Source organism: Prunus dulcis, chromosome 2, assembly GCF_902201215.1.
Source record: "Prunus dulcis chromosome 2, ALMONDv2, whole genome shotgun sequence".
NCBI classification, from domain to species: domain Eukaryota; kingdom Viridiplantae; phylum Streptophyta; class Magnoliopsida; order Rosales; family Rosaceae; genus Prunus; species Prunus dulcis.
The window spans coordinates 16,218,164-16,239,757 of record NC_047651.1 but is presented as its reverse complement, the minus strand read 5'-3'; the positions used below and the strand labels follow the sequence as shown (position 1 = coordinate 16,239,757).

General features: G+C 35.5%; 1 protein-coding gene across 2 annotated transcripts; it reads right to left on the bottom strand.

The window, feature by feature from the left end:
- Nucleotides 1-61: 61 nt before the first annotated feature.
- LOC117619594 (synaptotagmin-5) lies at nt 62-7,295 on the bottom strand. 2 transcript variants are annotated; one of them, XM_034349585.1, is made up of 12 exons: nt 6,917-7,295; nt 6,695-6,825; nt 5,124-5,225; nt 4,961-5,011; nt 4,729-4,849; nt 4,497-4,618; nt 4,216-4,314; nt 3,025-3,105; nt 2,847-2,932; nt 1,734-1,959; nt 939-1,103; nt 62-808 (listed from the first exon to the last, which is right to left on the bottom strand). In XM_034349585.1, the coding sequence occupies exons 2-12, from the start codon at nt 6,797-6,799 to the stop codon at nt 356-358; spliced, it is 1,611 nt and encodes a 536-aa protein (XP_034205476.1). In that variant the 5' UTR covers nt 6,800-6,825; nt 6,917-7,295; the 3' UTR covers nt 62-355. The 2 variants fall into 2 exon arrangements, with proteins under 2 accessions (XP_034205476.1, XP_034205477.1); XM_034349586.1 differs by having other exon boundaries at nt 6,695-6,803; nt 6,917-7,278.
- Between the last annotated feature and the right edge of the window lie 14,299 nt (nt 7,296-21,594).

Below are 21,594 nucleotides of genomic sequence, written 5' to 3'. Positions count from 1 at the left end.
AATAATTTGTTCTCTTTTTACTCAAGAACACCAACCTAGGCTCACCCTAACTGGCCCTAAATTGCTCAAAAAGCCAAATGATAAATTTGTACAAATATTCAAGATTTTATTACAAATTCCAGTAAGGTAGAAAGACAAACAAGAATACGGGATGGGGATGATACACAGAGGAAAGAGATGGAAATAAACCAATACCTATTATCATTTTCAAATTAGAACAAAGAAAAGAATTTAAGAAGAGTGTTGAAATAGAAGCAAGGCGAGTATATCTATTCATTAAAGCCTACAATTCACAAGGTCAATTGACTCAATTCACACGATTTAGCATATCATCAGCAAAGCAAATGCAGGCACATTACCGTGGCTTTGCACCACCATTTTCTTGGACACTACCCACTGGAGTTGTAGACCCACTTCTTCTCCTTGAATGACTCGATTGCCCGGTGATGGTCCTACCCATGAATTTCCCGGCTTTGCTGAGGCCACTACCAACAGCTCCGAAACCACTCCCGACCATTCCAACCCCAGAATTAACGCCAGTCCCCACAAGCCCAGCTCCGGCAGTAACGCCACTTCCCACAAGCCCAGCTCCAGCGGTAACGCCACTTCCCACGAGCCCAGCACCAGCACCAAGGCCAGTACCCACCAATCCAACACCAGATCCAACCACTGAAGCTGCACCATCAAGTGCATCCATTGTGCTGCCTATAACTCCTGCTTCTTTCAGTTGCTTTCTTTCTTCTAAGATCCTCTTCTCTTCCTCTAAAGAAATCAACTGTTCTTCCTTGTTAAATTCATGGTAAAAGACCTGAAAATATAACCCAATATACTTCAAAAAATCTTTAGAGGCAAGTTAGAAAAAGAACAACAAATGAAAGGCAAGTCAAGTTTAATGTAATTGAAGCGCATCTGAAAGGTTCATGTATTGAAACCCTTACCTTGATAGTAATAGTTCCTCTATCCTTCTTTTCTTTTATTTTTAGCATGTTAAGTGATGGCTGCAATCTCAGTTCAATCTCTTTCACAGTTTCTGCTTCCAGGTCAATCAAAGGTAATTTTGTCACTCCCAATCGCTTGTCTTGCCCGATGTCCTTATCAAAAACCTGTTTGAAAATTTGATGAACATTAGTCTTTCCACACTAAGAAAGGATTTATTTGAGTTTACTCATAAAATATCCATAATACCAGAGTCCTAAATAAAATGAAAAGTTCTGATTAGGGATCTTGGTTTCAAAAATTGGCCTGCAGTCCATTGTGGGGATTAATGATTCAGAACTTTTATGCTTTCAAGTATGCACGTACTCAAGAATTTCATATGTGGATCTATTAAGCACGTGCACTATTAAAATCAGCAAGGAGTATTCAATTCCATGCATATGAAAATAGATAAGTATATATACACAAAGTATACCTCCAATTATGAGAGCCAACACATGTTGGTCTTCTTAAAAACACTTTCATGAATTTATTTATTTATTTTTGGTTTGCTAAAGCACACTTTCATGATTTATAAAGTGAAATTGGGACAAATTTCATACAACCTAGTATTGCACTCTTCGACACAAGTTTAGCTGCATAAAATAACACCATTCCAATAACATTTTAAATTCATTATAAACATGCTAGATCCAAGAAGATATAGATACAAGCCAATTACCATGTTCAGAAATAATAAAGAAGCAAAAAAATAAAGGCACGAGCGATAAAGAAAGGATGAGTGATAGTGGTACAACCTCAAGAATAAGTGATTGAGTCTCCTTGTCTTCTGCAATCAACTCGAACGTTTGATCCCAAACAGGGTTCAGATTGTTATCAATGACCTTAGTCTTAACCTTGAATAATGGACGAATGTAGACAACAACGTAAGGGTCGGATTTTCCAATCATTTCCATGTTCTTTAAGTCATTTGCTCTCACTACTGTCAAGGTGAGCTTTCCTTGAGGTTTAAGCTCCAATTCGCTGCATAACCCGAAAAAAGAAGTGTTATAGATACAACCCTTAAAAGTAAAAAACTAAAGTGATTACCAAAATATTCTAAAACCGGATAGGCAATCAACCAGAGGGGAAAGCATAAGGGTCAGAGGTTCAACAATGGTTGAACTGTAATGATGCAGTAAACATACAAATATGTATATCTATATGTTTATTATCTTTTTAGTATTAAAATAAATGATCAAATATAATTATAAACATTTATTGTGTTAGATAAATACTTTATACTTCTTAAAAAAAGAAGATTTTGAAATGTCATACTTTGATTGCTGAGTAAGCAATTTTGGATAAAATAATTTGTTTCTGCAATGTTAATTGTACTTTGTCTCCAAATATTAAATATTTAGGTTTCTCAAAAACAAATTATTACTTTTTTTTCACTGTTCCATTATATTAGAGAGAGAGAGAGAGAGAGAGAGAGAGAGAGAGAGAAATGTGCATAATAAATTAGAGAACAAATAAAGCCTGGGTTAAGACCTATGTGACCATAAACAAATTTTTTTTAATGTAAAGGTAAACTCTAATTGAATTGGTCAAGTTCTTGATTGGATCAATCGACTCACAAATAAATTGATTGGTTCTTGGCAACCCAGCCAATTTCTAGATTAACCCAGTTTACTCGATCAGCCAAGTCTGGTTTTCAGAGCAGTGTTAATTCCTAACACTCTTGTATAACTAAAAGAGCTACTGAACAATCTCATGCATTCTATCTTGCAGTCGATAGGTGAAAGGGGAAAATCCCCCCATCAGTGTTGAACTAGATTTTATGAATTTTCTGAGATACGATAATATCAGGTTACACCAACGAGTATACTAAGAAGAAGAGCACAACAACAAAAACAATTCAAAATTACCTTGTGTCAACAGGCACACCACCAATTGGAACAACAATTCTATGTGGCCACTGGAGCATGTCTGTGACAATCGATTCCACAGTATCCTAGCAAATGCGTTGTGAACAGCATAATGAGTCTAGAAACGTACAAACAACTCCTAAAGATAGTAACTTTTAATAAAAATCATGAAACTTACATCAATCATATCTGAAATTCCAGGGAGGGCTGTCAAGCTTCCGCCAACAGCCTTCAGAGTATAATCAATTCTAGGCTTCGGCTGATTGGATGTAACAAGAATTAGTCAATTTACAAAAGAATTGGAAAAGTGTAAATATGTTCATTATATAATTATAAAACATTCCAGTCTCTCTCTCCAAGATATGATAACTTGAGGCTAAACTAGGATCAGCAAAAAAAATGAAGCTAGAGTATGAACTATGAGCCCACTTCTCACTCCACATTCTTCTTGACTGCCTTTTCATTTTATCCAACACGGGAGTGTTGGTATTGAAAAAAGAAGGATACTGAGATAACACTAGCTTGCTGTCTCTCATAAATGCATTGTTTTAGATAAGGGGCATACATTCACCAACATAACGATCCTTCATAAACTTATATCACCGTTCAATATTTGTAATCAACCATATTATAAGATGATGAATGGACTTAAGACAACACAGATTAACCAAATTGGTAATTACAAATTATGCTTGGATGGATGGCTCAGATCAGTACATTAGTATAGGACGGAGTTCAAATGAACAGAAAATAAAATAAAATAAAAATTGATCAGAATGGTCTCTTAACAAAAACTTGTGCAAACTGATTTGCTTTACAACTAAAGGGTCAATGTGAAAAAGCTTTTTCTGAGTCTTAAAAAAGTTGTTAACCAAATTAATAAAAAGGTTTCAATATAGAATTTCCATACAGCATGACATCTATTAACAATGTTGCATCCACACATGTGCTTTAAGGCGGAATGACTAAACTCCAAGAAAATCACATTTCAGTGAACAAGGAATCAGAAAATAAACCAAAGAAAAACATAAACAAAACTTTATAGAGAAACTCTCCATCCAACGTCTGATACTTTCAATAAATATCTCTAGATGATGTTGGAGCCATCATTTTTTATGGATAAAGACTTTACTGGAAAAGCACCAACTTGGTGCTACTGTACACACGCCATACATAGAAAAATGAAGAGGAAAAAAGAAATCAATCATGGAAAAGAAAGAAATAAAATAAGTCTTTGTCCAGCAACAAGACCCCAAAAGTTAAGTTTTTATGGAATGGGCCAACAATTTATATCAAGCTAACATCAATGAGGTTCGCTTTTAACCACTTCGAGAAATGTATGGACTTCACAAAATAATCATTAATTTACCTCTGCAAGTAGAGCAACAACAACTGCAGATACACAAGGGATCTCTTCAGCAAGTTGGAAAATTACACGAACAACAGTAAAAACTTGAAGATCCTTCAGCTGTAGAAGATATAACACAAAACTCATAAGACTAAAACTTATGCTAAGATTTGATATTGCAAAAAAAGGGGGAAAACAAAGATTTATTGTCAGAAAAAAAAAAAAAAAAAAGGGGGACACAGTCCAAAACCAAAGAAAAGTTTCTTCAGAAGTATGTCATCCAAATTGTTGATAAATCAAACCTGAATGGGAATTGAGGCAACGAGTGCAGCTTCAACACCTAATACGATGTTTGGATCACCACCCCAACGAAAATCAATGTCCATTGTAATTTGACCCTTCTTGAGGCTTTGAACACGAATACCTGCACAAGTTAATCAAACAAGACCTGGAAGATATTCATAATGCTCATTTAGAAAGATTGGAAAATAAGCGGATTTCCATATTATGCGTAATCACCATATAACTACATACCTTCAATTTTGGGTGCCACAGTACCAAGAGACAGTTTGCTGAACTTCAATGAAGTAATTCCGGGAGGTCGGTATTCTTCCAATAGTGGCTCAACAGAATCTTTTATCACCATTTCTGCAGCCTGAATAAATACATGCAACAGCCGCAAGGTTAGTGTTTAAAAAAAAAAATTGTGCAAATGCATTACCATTAATCTTATGCACGTGTATATGTAAAGCAAATAAAATCTTACATCTGCAACATATGGCCACAATTTGGTCAGTTGCTTATTCAACCATTTCACCTGAAAGAGTGAACCAAAGTAATGCAATTATAAATGATAACTGAAGGTGTACTATTGGAAAACTGAATAATTATTAAGAATAGTGACTTAATATAAATTACAAAAAGAAAACCTGTTCAAAGACGGGGAAAGATATCCATTCAGGAAAATTGTCCCCGCATATTTTCTTCAAATCGTCTCTGTTTAGTGATCCAAGGAGTTTTATGTCAACTGCCTGCAAACGGAAAAAAAAGAAGAAGTAAATATTAAGGCAAGGTAAAATAGTTCATAAGGAAAGACTGAAACACATCCAAATAGTCTAAAGTTTCGTATAAAACATTTCAAGTATTACAACTACAAGACCTATACTACTATTGCCAATGCAGGAAAAAAAAAAAACAACGAACAACTTTAGTAAGTGAATCCATGCGGGGTACAGTGCCAAAATTGCCATAACCAAATATGAATACAATAATTTTGAAAAAATTAAGACGTCAATCCAGATTTATGATGAATGTGAGAATAAAAAGAATAGAACTATGATCGTGTGACCAGGTAAGCATAATAAGATGACTCTAGTTCCAACTACTAATGGCCCATTTCATGAAAATAGCAGTATAAAAAGATTTTATATCAGGTTTATTACTGAAAAATGAGCAACCTGTTCATCAGCTTATGGATCGGACTAAACAAGCAATTAGTTTTATGTACACAACACATGCGCATAAACATAAGAAAAATAAATTATTGGTCTCCAAATGCATCTTCATATTGAAGGTTAAAAGTGCAAAGCTTATAAGTGGCTTACAAGGAACGTGTGCATAGAAGGATCTATTTCAATTTCTTCATAACATTCTAAAATTGAACCATCCGAACTCCACCCCTACCCCTTTAAGACTAGGAAAGAAAGATGATGCCAAAGGTTAAAGGTTCAGTATGAAGTCCACACAAAACTTACGTCTCTCAAGGATGACAGTCCAACTGAGAATTTTTCACTAGACACACAATTAGTCAGTTACCCTTACCAAATATATGATTTGTTTTTCAATCCCCACGCTAAGTTGCCTCCTGCTACTCCTTTATAAAATAAAAAATAAAAATCTGTCTACTGGTACTCTGACAACATGCTATTCTTCCCCAGAAATAATTCCACTTCCAAGCAACCATATGCATTCAACTTATCCACTTGCAAGAAAAACTAGTGAACAAGCCTACCCGACTTTGTGTGGTGGTTGTTCTTTAGACAATGATAAGCAAAGTGTTTTAGTCTCAGAAAAGCAGTTCAATCTTAATCAGTTTCTCAGTCCAATACGAACTTCTCCGTCTAATACTTGTTTAACTTTTGCAACTCACTAGTCAGTTGTCCAACTATTTTTATTCCACTAATTTGCAAAATCATATACCAATCTCAAAGAAATTTCGTCAAAGATTGTTGTTCTTTTTCCTATGCATCTGACTTCCATATCCCAACAATTTCGGAGCAAAAGTGGACAATGCAAATCTCCAGAGCACCATACCACCCAAAAATTAACTCTACTTCAGCCATTTCCACCAAAGTTACAAGAAAATTACTTTCCCGGTTTTCACACAACAATTCAATTCTCCAACGTAAGTAACAACAAGAACAAAGAATGAATGCAATCAAATCGTCAACGAAAACAAAATAACCGTTAAAAAAAAATTAAGCAAAAACCATAACCATACCTTAGCGACTCGCTTGGTGCTTCGGTACCTCATCATGTGACGCCACCCGGCCATCAATGCAATCCCGAAGACCATCCCCATCAGAATCCCCGAAATCAACCCCATGTTCCTGGATTCCAAACACAATCTCCCTAAAACCCAATCAAAAAGGAAAATTCAACAAAAAATGATCCACAAAATTCGAAACGATCAAAGCGCGCGCGACAAAGAAAATAGCATTACCAGATAAATTGGAGATGGAGAAGGTGGGCGAATTAGGGATCGGAGAGAAAAAGAAACGACGAAAAGACGAAGAGTTGCAAAGACGAAACGAAGAAACCGAAGCTTGTGCGATCTTTATTTAAACGATTAAATTCGAATTATATTTTTCCCTTTTTCCTATTCTCTCTCACTCATAGTAGTGTGGGTGGGTGTTTTTGTTTGTGGCTTTAAATGTGGCTCTCTCGGGCTCATCACTCTGGCTAGCTAGCGTTGTGGTTTGTGGCTTTGCCTCCACAAGATTTGCAGACTGAAAACGAAAGCCAGCGAGCATTCAAAGCCTTTGTAGGCCAGCGCACAGCGACCCTCTCTCTGCTTTCAATTTATCGTTATCGGTTTTTTTATTATTATTTTGGGATTTGGACTTTTCTTTTCTTTTTTTTGTTTAATTACACGTCTTGGCCGTTTGGGGCCGTTGCTGAGCACTCGAATTATCTTCCCGCAAACGCAACTGTTTCATAAAAGGTCATATTCCACTTTTCACCCCTTCTCATTTTTTGTCTTCTTTTGGTTCTCTTTCTTCTTCTTCCTTTTTTTGGTCATTTTATCTGTTTTTTCTTTTGTCATTTTATACCGTCTTCTTTTTTTGTTCACTTGATGCGTTTTGATTTCCTTGTCATAAACGTTAATTAATTAATTAATTAATTAAATTAAATTAAATGCATGCCGTTTGTAGCTCAAGTGATTACGAGCAATGTATAATTAAGATTTTGTATTCTAACCCTTGTTTATCATTATCTCTTATATTAAACAGATATAAATAAATAAATAAATAAAATTATATCTCTTAGTTAGACGATTGAATTAACCCTTATTTATGTGTAGGTTAACGGGTAACCTAGTGAAAAAGGACATTGACTTGCAGATAATGAGTCTCAGGTTCGAATCCCTATGACATTATAGTTGTGTGTGTGTGTGAGAGAAATCACCGTTCCTTGTAGATTATACTATCTTTGTTAACTGAAAAAAAAACTCTTATATGCGCAAAAATAAATCATTTCAAATGATAAAGCTAAAAAAGATACTTTATGCATTGATATTATCCAAAAGACGATATTCATATTGTCTTATTGATTACAATTGTTCCCTGTCCATCCGACACTTGTTCTATAGTCTTAAGCAAAAACAAGCAAAGTACGAACATATGTTGATCAAATCCATGGATTTATATAGACGCTGTTCAGGATAATAACCTTTTTTAGTGGACAACAACTAACAATTTTGAAATGTAAAATAAAAACAACAAAGGACCTTCTTTTTAAGTACTAGCGTAATCATAACATTGCCCATCATGAGTTATAGTGATGGCATGTAATTAGAGAGCTTCAAGTAAAGCGTCATATGATGAGAAAGATAGAAACAAATGTGCATATACCCACTTTATGTTTATATATATATATATATATATATTCGTTGGCATTTGGCTGGTTGGAGGTGGATCGATGGACGTGTGGCATAAGTTGATTTATTTTAAATAAATTTGTTTAAATATAAAGAGATTGACATTGTGTGTAATTTTGAAATTTTTTTACATTATTGTAAAATTACACCCTAATTTTTTTTCATTGAAAAAAGTATTATGCTAGGACGCAAAACCTTTCTTAGAGAGAGCATTGTTCTAAACCACTTGAAAAAAAATATTATATCTTGATTGCAAGCAATACAACTTTAGTTTTAGGCTAAATTATTGAAATACTCCCTGTAACTTAATTTCAGTATTAGTTTCCCCTCCGAAACTCTAAATGTCTCACTTTCTCCTATGAAACTCCATATAGTGTCTCACTTTACCTAGATTACATCCAGCCCTAACAGAAGTCGTCAAACTTGCACACGTGGCTCCCATGTGCCATTTTTCTTTGTTCATTTGTCCATATAAGAATTTATGGGTATTAATTAACTCTACAAAAATTGGTCCAATATTGCAAACAATTGTGAACCCTAAAGACCTCCTTCAACAATTGAATTGAAGTTGCGATGGAGTGTCGACAACAAAAGCATTGCCATTGTGGAAAGCTCTGCTGAGTTCAGACCTCGTGGACAAATTCACCTTAAACTTAAGCTCTTTGCCAATTAGGACAAAATGCCTCCTCACAGCTGCCCTAAAGATTTCATGACTATGAAATCTTAAACTGAGCTCAAATTGAGGATTTTTCATATCAATGGATGGGATGAAGTCTTTAAAGTTAGGGAGTTTCCTATTTCTCAAGCAGTTTCCAGTTACAACTTCAGACTCTAAAGAAGAGTGCTCTGGTGTACACATCCTAGGTGAGGCAGGGTTATTATTTGACTCCTCATCCACTTCACCTGCATTAGGGTCTCTATCATTTGCACCCTGGTCTACATATCCCTCAAACTGATTATCATTATCCCTAACAATCTCACATCCTCCTCACTTTGTGCATAAGCAAGGTCTACAAAATCTGGGTCTTCGTCCAAATCCTCATCGCTCTCACTCCTAGTTTGTTCTTCTTCCTCAATTGTCCAATCTGATTCCACATCTACAACACAAAATAGAACATAAAACCTGAATTTACTCTGTCAACCAATCATTTACAACAGTAAAAAGCCATAAAGTCAAATTAAAAGCATCATCAATACTTAACTTAATAAAGCAATGTACTCATCACTACTTAGACAACATCCTTTTTAATATTCCTTAAAGTTCAAAGCCAAATACAATATGCCATAAATAAATAAAGAATCTGAAGGTTCACTTACCTGTGAAAGCTGACGGTCCTCCCGCTTCTGTCATTGTCAAATTCAGTTTACACCTTCACTGTTGAAGATTCTATTGCTTTACTCAAATTTTGAAATCGCCCAAAATATCCCAACTTGTGCGAAGATTTTACCCTAATTGAAGATATGGTCGATGTTTTACATCTATTGTGGGTCCCACCTTTTTGCAACTTCAACGTCTACAGGGATAGAAGAACCCAAAAAAATGGCACATGAGCGTCACGTGTGCAAGTTTGACGACTTTTATTAGGGCTTGATCGAATCCAGGCAAAGTGAGACACTATATGGAGTTTCATAGAGGAAAGTGAGACACTTAGCCCCATTTGGTTCATGGAACGAATTTGAGGGGAAATAATTTCCCATGTCATTTTCCAAAGGATGGGAAATGGAAGATTCCTTTTCCACATTTGGTAATGCTGGGAAAGTAACCAGGAAATATCACTTTATTTCATTTCCAATGTTTGTTTTGAGGAAGCATGGAAAACAAAGTTTGTATAAATTTTCAATTATACCCATATTAAATCAAATAAAAAAAAGAATGGATTTAATAATATATTGTAATTCTGAATAGTTAATGGGGACAACATGGTCATGAAATATGTTTATTTAATATTTGATCATTTTCCCAAACTTTCCCATGATGAGGGAAAACAAAACCCAAGTTGGGAGGATGACTTCACTTTCCCCCTTACTTTCCCATGGGCCAAGGTATGATTTCCTATACCTGGACTTAGCAAACATAGGAAAATAATTGATTTCCCATCCCCAAGTCTCCTTCTCCACGCACCAAATAGGACCTTAGAGTTTCAAGGGGGAAACTGAGACTGAAATTGAGTTATAGGGGGCATTTCAATAATTTAGCTTTATTTTATATATATATAAATATATATAATCATATCAAAAGACCCTAAAAAAAGAAAAGAAAAGAAAAAAACAATTAGACGCATTAAAGTATCTCTACAAATTGATGTTCTAAGCTATGATCAAGATTCATGTACAACATGCCTCATCCACTCCCAATCTAGTTGATAAGATGAATCATATCATAAAAAACCAACCCAGCGTGTTCTGAAAATAGTGTCCACCTTATGGATATCTTCCATCTTCTCACTATATTGCCTATAATATCTGAAAATAGTTTACCCTTACGAGAATCAAGTATTTTAAGCAAAAACGGCTCCAACTTATGTCTGAACTCTTGGAAATTAGTTTGCAAAAGCCATGTAATGTTAGTTCGCATCAATATCTTCAGAGTGTCCCTGAACTCTTGGAAATTAGTACTCTCATTCAACTTCTCCTCCCCCATATTCTTTTCAGCCTCACTGGCACCCAATGATTCCTTTTGTTTGCAAAACGTATGCATTGGGAGAATCCTTTTATTACATACTCTAATGTTCAACCTAAATTTTTTTTGAACATAATTTAGTTCTAGCAGCATCCATCATAATGTTGTTTCCTGCTAGCATAATCAACACGAAAATTGTAAAAGCTAATACGAGAAACCCATTACAATGTATTTTAAATTATTGTCGTTCCATTGGTTTTTAATATAATCGATGTAATCATAGTCAATTAAATCACGATCAACCTCCATTTTCTGAAAATTTAGGATTCAAAACTATTAGATTATTTGATTTTAATGCTCGTGCAATAAAAAGAAAAATATTATCAAGACCCTAAGCATGTTGTTAATAATGATAATTGAAGAGAACAAAATCCTTCAAAGATACAACATCCTTAGAAAACACTTGAGCTCAAAACGAACAGTATTCTTAGAAAACTCTTAGAAAACTATGATACACAACTCTACAAAAAAACAACACGCGGACTTAATAAGCAACAAATTGACCAACCTATAACAACTGGTAAAAAAAAAGCAGTATTTCAAGAGCGTTCATGTCAGGCAAATAAATATATGTGTATAATATATATATATATATAGAGCTTTCATTGAGGGATCCCTCAAATAAGCTTATTTGAGATATACTTCTTGTAGGGCTCACTCCGGATTGTATTTTATTAATCAAAACCGTCTATTTTGTAGATACTCATTCAAAGATCTTCTCTACAAAAAATCACTTGAATCCGATATCATTTGACCATTCAATTCAAGTTATTGAAATTTTAGTACTTTCTTGAAGTACCTTGTTTATTGATTTTGTAGGACACAATTGGATGTCGAAACGGATATATGCTCAATGATTACTTTCCGGTTTCAGGCAAGATTAATTAGGTGATTATATAATTACATTCTCTGCATTTTCTGCGAGTTGGAAACTCTGGTATCATACCCAAAACCCCTTCTGCCTCCCCAAACCCTAAATTCATTTAAGCATTCCAATAGCATGGGGGATATATCTCAATTTTCCGTGGCAGCCGCTGATGAAATATTGTGCAAGCTTTCGCAGATACAGAAAACTCTGAGTCAACTGTTGGATTGGTCAAAATCAATAACGCAGGAGATTCGCTTACTACCACCCGGTCCAGCCATAACGACGACGCCGCTTCCACCTTCCGCAGTGTTTGAGGACTGCAATTCTGACCATGAGGCTGATGATTTTGACCCAAGGTCAGTTCTGAATTCTCATTGGTCTTGTTGTTTTCTTTTTTGTTTAGTTTCTCTCCCTGCATGCATTTTGAATAATTTGCTTGAAATATATAATAACCAGTTTCTACTAGATATTTTGACCCAAGAAAAAAAAAATCTACTAGATATATTCTCTCTAGGCAGGGTAGATCTTTGAAAAATGTTGACTTGTTCTCTACATCTCTCTTCTTTCAGCTTGCCCGAGGATTGGGAGCGAACATCAATGACGGTAAATCAAGAGGAAGCTAGATCTGTATGTTTATTCGTGTCTTCTTGTGAGGACAGAGAATGCACTAATACAGCCTATGAAGTGAAATTCAAACATAGAGCAGAAGTCGCTCATGAAAACCCAGTAGTTAGACAAGTTGCCAAGTTCCGCGAGGGTTCTTGCCTTGACGCTGCACGGATTTTCAACCACTCCAAATTATACTGCATTGGACAAGATGGTGGATTTATTGTTGACACGAGGAGTTGGTCAAAATGTTCATCTATTCCTCCTATCCCATCCTCTAACTCCATAGAAACTATTGTGTGTGCGTATGGCAAGGTTTATTATCTTGCATGTCCGTCAACCTTCTCATCAGTTACAGGGCACTCCTTCGGGAGATATGATCCTGATCATAAAGTTTGGGAACAAATGCCTTATTTTCCATTTTATGATGATTATGACCCCACTATGCAAATGATTGGTTATGCTGTTTGTCATGGAGTTATTTTGTTTTCATTGTCTGGCTTGAGGGACGAGGGTTTCAATATCGTTGCTTTTCATGTGGATAGAAGGGACTAGAATCGAGTGAAAATTGACACTTATGCTCATAGTGCTTATCTTTTCGAAGGAAGGGCTGTGGTTGTAGATGAGACTATCCATGCCTTATATGGGGATACAAAGATTAAAGCATTCTCCTTTATGAGGGAACAATGTGATGTTAATGGTATTTCATATTCCCTAAGGCAACTATTTACAGTGCAAGGCCTTGATATTGCACGTCCGCTGCTGCCATGCCTTCACGATAGGACACAATATTTGGTTCATTTGGGAAACCATGACTTTTTCTATGTACAGACTGGCTGGTGCGATTCACATCCCAGGATTCAATATATTAGTATCACCACGTTTGAAATTGGTCTTGGAAAAGGAGGAAAACATATTATCAAGACCATAGATTCATTTGTTCATTCTGTGGATATCAAGGGCTCTTAATAGTTCGATCTTGTTTTTTGCTTCACACCGTCAGTTTCCTTCACGTTCTTGTGTTTTTTCAATAACATTTAATTTGTACCTAGGAATTTTGGTGCATTTTGTATATAACATGGTTTCTCATTCTTATAACTCAGTGAGTGCGAGGATTATGAACCCATTGGACTATTATGAATTAACCAAAACAAGAAGAAATAAATGCCATGAAGCTCGAAATAGAAGCCACGATGCAGCTTGAAGAAGCCAATGATCTGCGAATCGGATATCAAGAATTGTGAAATATGAAAATTTAAAAGCCTTGGATAGCCACCAACTGGAATAAAAAAATTCCTATTGCCTATAATTAACTTAGTTTGAGACATTTGAATTTGCCTTTGTTGACTTCCGCTTAGTTTAATTTGATATTTATTATAATTTTGGCTTAATTCTTCCGAAAGTGAGATGGAAAGTATGGTACTGTGCTAATCTTTTATGGATTATTTTTGCTAAAGCTGTGACCTGGTTCTATTTTTGCTTCTCCCCTATTTGTTATCCCAGTTTCTAACAAGACCTGCTGGTCATTTTGATTGAATTGGTTTGTTTGCTGGACACTATAATGGTTTTGGGAATCTGTTTGGGACTAAGATGGGAACTGATATAGAAACCATCAGGTTTCAAATTGCTGGACACTATAATGATTTTGGGAATTTGTTTGTAACCTACGTGAAAGAAAGAATTATGCCTTAGAATGTTGATATGATGGATCTTGTCGGGAAAACAAAAATTGATGCATAATAAAATAAGTATAAGAGAACAATATCATCTTTATCCTATCCAATCACAGCACAAATATGATGAACAAATAGGCCATAAAAATTTATTTGTGCTATTTTGCTCATGCCTTATGGTCAATTTTGAAGAAGTGGTTGTGTTCGCATATGACAAACTATATTTTCTTATGCTGCAACAGTCTTCGTACCAATGAAGGAGAAACTGGTGGTAGAGTTGAAGGAGGTACTTTATGGTCAATTTTAGAATTGCTTCTAATTGCTTAGTCAAATATGGTATAAACAAGAGTCCCCCAAGTTCTCAGGTAAGGAGGTAATTCTTAGTTGCAAACAGAAAATGAAAGCCAGTGAGCATTTGTATGCCAGCTCGTATAGGTTATTTTATTTTTTATTATTTTGGGATTTGGCCTTTTATTTTCTTGGGTTATCTACTGTAGATGTCTCTGAATTTGGCCCCTAGTTGCAATTGGATCTGTGAACTTTTTTTTAGGCAATTACATATGTTAACTCGATAAATAGTTCCAATTAGGTCATACAGTCCAACTCTCTCAATTTATTTGTCAAAGTGAGAGGGTAAAAGCGTCCTTTCGGGTTCTTCATCCATCATTGACCCCAACTTCACCTTCTTCATCCATCATCAACCCTAACAACCTACCTTCATCTTCACAAGTTTACAATACAAATCCATATCAAACAATTTGTGATTGGTAGAAACCACATAAAAGAATTTATTGGTAGAAACCACATAAAAGAATTTAACCCCAAAAAAAGAAAAAACAATGCAATGCAGTTTCTTGTGTGTAACTGATATATAGTGTGATTGAGTGAGTGTGAAACCCATGTATTTTTGTTGAAAGTCATAAAACCCAAAAGAAATAGAAATTGTTATGCAGTTTATTTTTATTTTTGCAGTTTCTGTTTTTGTTGTGTTTTTCTTATGGTTTGTAAATGATTGAAATTTTTGTGTTTGTTTTTGTTCATTGATATCTACATTGTTTGTTTTAGAGTAGTAGTTGATTGTTGTTTATATATGTGCGAATCAATGTTGAAATGATTTTTTTTTAAAACAAAAAATCTTTGATTGTTAATATAAATATTATGTTACATAATAATTATTACAAAAACAAGGTTGGTTGGTTTATGTTTGAGGCTTTCTTCTTTGAGGGTCAAGGTTTGAGCCCCAATAAGTGCCCAAAATTTTCTAGTTTTTTAAGAGGGTGAATAAGGGCTCGTTTTTGAATGATTCTGGGTAGGTAAAAATCACTTCTATGGAGAAACACTTCTCTATATAATTACTTTAAATTTTAAGTGATTATAAAAAAAAGAATCAATTAAAGTGATTATATAGAAAAGCACGTGCAAGGAACTTGACGGCTGCGGGAGAGGAATGGCTGGCTGGACATGTGGCCTTGTGTGTAATTTGGTTTACTATGTATCACAATATTAAACTATATAATGACTACAAACCAAAGCTCTCAAAAAATATTTTATATATATTATAGGACATTTCCTATTGAGATAGGTGATAACATATTAAACTCACACAGTAAGCAATATAACTTACTTTATTTCTAAAAACATATTTTATATATATCATGTCAAAAGACCCCAAAAAAAGAAAGAAAGAAAAAATTAGACGAATTAAAGTATCTTCTACAAATTGATGTTATAAGCTATGATCACGATTCATGAACAAGATGCCTCATCCACTTCCAATCTAGTTGATAAGATGAACCATATCAAAAAAAACCAACCCAGCGTGTTCTGAAAGCAGTGTCCACGTTCAGGATATCTTCACCCTTCTTACTATATTGCCTATAATGTATATAGGTGTTTCGCAGAAACCTTAAAAGTTCTGACGGGCTATCACCATATGGTTTACCATTACGAGTCTCAAGTGTTTTAAGCAAAAACGGCTCAAACTTATGCCTGTATTTGGGCCAATATTGGAACTTGCTAAAATTTCTACCCTCATTCAACTTCTTATCCACACCAAACTTATCATCATAATAAATACCGGCAATATATTTCACCCTTTCAAGAGGAGTCAATAAAAAAGGGTGGTTCTTCAATTTCTCAACATATTTTTCACAGCTGAAAAGACAAAAAAAACACTCGTAAACACACAAATAACAACATATATTTCACCAAAAAATAAAGTTGAAAAGAACTCACCTGTCAAATTTTTCGTCAAAACATTTAAAAAATCCATCGCGCTCAGGCCATGTAATTTTAGTTCGCATCAATATCTTCAGAGTGTCCCTGAACTCTTGGAAATCTTGGATTTTCATTGCATGTTGATCTTGTACTCTAAGGCTCTCCAAACGACCACCTACGTTAAATAGTTTCAGCTGGTCCCCAACAACAACATAATTATCATATACGTTCAACGAACCATGGAAGAGCCCACAACCATGGATGTGAACAATTGCCTCTATTAATTCCCTGTCAAAACATGAATGAAATACATTAGTTAACTAAACCATAAGATAATAGCGCACTCAGAACAAAAATACTATAACGTACGCTCACCGTATTGTACTCTGCCAGAAATCAGATAGGCAATTATTTGCAGCTTTGAGGTTGAACTTTTCACGGTCACGAATTTGGTTGTTGTGTAATTTGATCAACCATTCAGCAAGTGTGTTATCGAACTTGTCATAACACAAGCTCCACCATCCCTTCACCATATTCTTTTCAGCCTCACTGGCACCCAATGATTTCTTCTGTTTGCAAAACGTATACATCCATGGGCGGAGAATCCTTTTATTACATACCCTAATGTTCAACCTAAAATTTTTTGGGACACTCAATTTAGTTCTAGCAGCATCCATATTCATAAATGTCACAGGTATTCCACCTTGTTTATTTTCCTCCAAGAACAGCTGACCATCATAATGTCGTTTCCCGCTAGCATAATCAACATCAAAATTGTAAAAGCTAATACAAGAACCCATTACAATGTATTTTAAATTATTGTCGCTCCATTGTTTTTTAATGTAATCAATGTAATTGTAGTTAATTAAATCACGATCAACCTCCATTTCCTGAAAATTTGAGATTCAAAATTATTAGATTATTTGATTTCAGTGCTCATAAAAATAAAAATATTGCCAAGACCCTTAATAATGATAATTGAAACAAAATCCTTTCAAAGATACAGCATCCTTAGAAAACACTAGAACAGTAATACACAACTATAACCAAAAAAAAAAAACCAAAAAAAAAACAAGACAATGTTCGAAATAAAATAAAACAAAAGCTCGTTTATAAATAAGAAAACAACCATGCACCAACCACGGAATTAATGAGCAACAAATTTACCAACCTATAACAACAGGTCAAAAAAGAGCAGTATCCTAAGAAAACTGAGAAGAAGAAGAAGTGCCGCGGGCCTCGGTACCGTCAACCGTTACAATTAGACGCAAGTCTGGCTTCCTGGTTTCCTGATTTAAACTCAAAACTGGGGTTCTTTTGGCAAACCCGCGAACTGCAGCAAGAGCGTTCATGTCAGGCAAATAAATATAAGTATATAATATTTACATTGAGGTACAGAGACGTCTCCAATTAAGAGGAAAAGAAAGGCCAAGTCTCACCACCTTGATTGCCAAAAGAATTCGAATGTTGCAACAAGTAACTCAAAATCGTGGGACCTTCCCGCTGTATCAGTTTCGTCAATCTCAATATCCATGGGTGCAGCGCAATTTAAAGAAATCAAAGGCCGTCAAGGCTCTAGTGGCGCTAGGAAATTTCAGTTCAGGAAAGATTAATTAGGTGATTAATTAGGAAATTTCAGTTCAGGAAAGATTAATAACTTACTCAAAGTTACACTTTCTTATCTCTTCTGGAGAATTCTTAGTAGGTTTAGGATTAGTTTCCTGTTTCAGGGCAAGATTAATTAGGTGATTATATAAATACATACTTTGCATTCGGCATCCCCAAAACCCCTTCTGCCGCGGCATTCCCAAACCCTAAATTCCCTTTTGCCTCAATTTAAGCAGTCCAATAGCAAAGCACATATCATGGGGGATGTAGCTCAATTTTCCGTGGCCCCCGTTGATGAGCATACCTCGGGTCAAATGGCTTGTTCATGCCAAGATGAGCTACGGCGCAAGATATCGCAGATCGAGAAAACTATGGGCCAACTGTTGGATTGGTCGAAATCAATAACGCAGGAGTTTGGCTTACCATGCCCCGGTCCAGCCATAACTACGACCACGCCGCTTCCACCTTCCGTGGTGTTCGAGGACTGCAATTCTGACCATGAGGCTGATGATTTTTACCTAAGGTCAGTTCTGAATTCTCATCGTTGTTTTTCTTTTCTTTTTTGTTTAGTTTCTCTCCCTGCCACGCATTTTGAATAATTTCCTTGAAATATATAATAACCAGTTTCTACTAGATTTTTTGACCCGAGAAAAAAATTCTACTAGATATATTCTCTTTAGGCAGAGTAGATCTTTGAAAATCTATTAACTTGACTTGTTCTATACATCTATTTTCTCTCAGCTTGCCCGAGGATTGGGAGCAAACATCAATGACGGTAAATCAAGAGGAAGCTAACCAAATACCAATGACAGTAAATCAAGAGGAAGCTAAGCAAACATCAATGACGGTAAATCAAGAGGAAGCTAAATCTGTATGTTTATTTGTGTCTTCTTGTGAGGACAAAGAATACACTAATACAGTTTATGAAGTGAAATTCAAACACAAAAGAGAAGCCACTCATGAACCCCCAGTAGTTAGACAAGTTGCCAAGTTCTGCGAGGGTTCTTGCCTTCACGCTGTACGGATTTTCAAACACTCAGAATTATACTGCATTGGACAAGATGGTGGATTTATTGTTGACACGAGGAGTTGGTCAAAATGTTCATCTATTCCTCCTATCCCATCCTCTAACTCACTAGAAACTATTGTGTGCGCATATCGTAAGGTTTATTATCTTGCGTGTCCATCAACATTCTCACCAGTTACGGGGCACTCCTTTGGGAGATATAATCCTGATCATAAGGTTTGGGAACAAATGACTTCTTTTCCATTTTATGATGATTATGACCACACTATGCAAATGACTGGTTATGCTGTTTGTTATGGAGTTATTTTGTTTTCATTGTCTGGAGCAAAGGACGGGAGTTTTGGTGTTGTTGCTTTTCATGTGGGTAGAAGGGATTGGAATCGAGTGAAAATTGACACTTATGCTCATTGTGCTCCTCCTTTCGAAGGGAGAGCCGTGGTTGTAAACCAGACTCTCTATGCCTTATATGGGGATGCAGGGATTAAAGCATTCTCCTTTATGGAGGAACAATGTGATGTTAATGGTATTTCATATTCCCTAAGGCAACTATTTATAGTGCAAGGCCTTGATATCGAGCGTCCGCTGCTGCCATGGATCAATGATAGCACACAATATTTGGTTCATTTGGGAAACCATGACTTTTTCTATGTCCAGACTGGCAGGGGCGATTCACATCCTGAGATTCAATATCTTAGTATCACCATGTTTGAAATTGTTCTTGAAGAAGGAGGAAAACATATGATCAAGACCATAGATTCAATTGTTCATTCCATGGATATCAAGGACTTTGAACGGTTCAATATTATTTTTTGCTTCACACCGTAAGTTTCCTTTACGTTTCTTATATTTTTATCAACAACATTTAATTTGTACATAGGAATTCTGGTGCATTTTGTATATAACAAGGTTTCCCATTCTTATGACTCAGTGAGTGCAAGGATTATGAACCCATTGGACTATGAATCAACCAAAACAAGAAGAAATATATGCCATGAAGCTTGAAGTAGAAGCCATGCATGCAGCTTGAAGAAGCCAATGATCTGCGAATCAGGATTTGTGAAATATGAAAAATCAAAAGCTTTGGATAGCCACCACCTAGAATAAAAAATTTCCTATTTCCTATAACTTAGTTTGAGACATTTGAATTTGTCTTTGTTGACTTCCGCTTATTTTAATTTTTGCTAAAGCTGTGACCTGGTTCTATTTTTGCTTCTCCTCTGCTCACTCCTATGGACCAATACTGGATCCTCTATATGTTATCTGATGTTTGGATTATTCAGTTTCTAACAAGAGACCTGCTGGTCATTTTGATTGAATTGGTTTTTTTGCTGGACAATATAATGATTTTGGGAATTTTATTGGGACTAAGATGGGAACTGATATAGAATAGAAACCATCATGTTTCAAATTGCTGGACAATATTTGATGTACAAGTATCTTCTCATCAGTTCTAAGTCTACTGATGCATAAGGAATGATCCAAACTAACCACTAGAAAGCAGGAATAGAAGTGGATGTGTCCGCATAGGACATCGTATATTTTCTTGAAGCTGCAACAGTCTTCGTAGCAAATCCGTTTCAATCTTTTGGGAAATACTATCCTGATAAGAACAATTGGGAGCAAATTAATGCCTATATTTCCATTGCATTATGATTTCCATGAAAAATCACTCAGATTTCTTGGATAGATGTTTAGAAAGCTGTTTTTTTGTGCAGGGCTTGTCCTAGAAAAAAGATTCACGGGAAAGTTCCTTAGAGAATCCACAAGGCTGAGAGTTATAAGAAGAATAAACTCGAGGAAAGTGAGATGAGAAACATAGGTGAAGAATAATTGCACAGACCAGAATGATATGTTCTTGTATTATCAGCTGTATATATAATGTACACGGATTAGACTTTCTCAAGTCTATTTACAGAAGGCAAGTGATATAAGGTAAGTATAATTAATCTCATATATTACAGAATCAATTTGTAAACCAATTCCTAGCTGGGATGAAGCTGATCTTGGGATGAGGAGTCTGTCAATGCTAATTTAGTGGGATCCGCTGATTTCATTGAATGGGCTGATTGTGTGGAATCATGATCTGCATGATGATTCTCTTTAAGAGTGAGAAATATAAGCGTGAGCATTTTAGCGAGCTTTTTCTTGAGCTGGCTGATGCTCTCAATGCGTTGCCTTTTATTTATGAGAAGTCCACCATGACTCTCTTATTGTAATCATTTTTTGATATGATGGTAGGTTATTCTTAATTTGAGATCATTCTTGCACAGAACTAAATCAACTGAATAATTGAAAGGCCTCTCTATATTGTGTGAAGCTACTCGACTGTTAAAAGTACTTGCTTGGTCAGATTCAGCACTTACGAAAGGACAAAGGAGAATGCATTCCCTGTTGTCTGAATCTAGCTATGCATTAGGCACTTTACAAATTTCTTTGCCCCCAAATATTTTGCTACTGTCATTTGTGTAGAAGATTCAAACAATATATATGTGTGTGTGTGTACTTAATTCTGCAGATCATTCCTTATGCATCAGTAGGTTAGAGCAGATGAGAAGATACTTA

Excerpts from the sequence above, each read along its gene's own strand:
- LOC117619594 (XM_034349585.1), bottom strand. The coding sequence starts at position 6,799 with ATGGGGTTGATTTCGGGGATTCTGATGGGGATGGTCTTCGGGATTGCA. Across the intron at positions 4,619-4,728 it reads TGTGGCACCCAAAATTGAAG|GTATTCGTGTTCAAAGCCTC; the intron begins GTATGTAGTTAT and ends TAACTTGTGCAG. Across the intron at positions 1,960-2,846 it reads GGTGTGCCTGTTGACACAAG|CGAATTGGAGCTTAAACCTC; the intron begins GTAATTTTGAAT and ends CGGGTTATGCAG.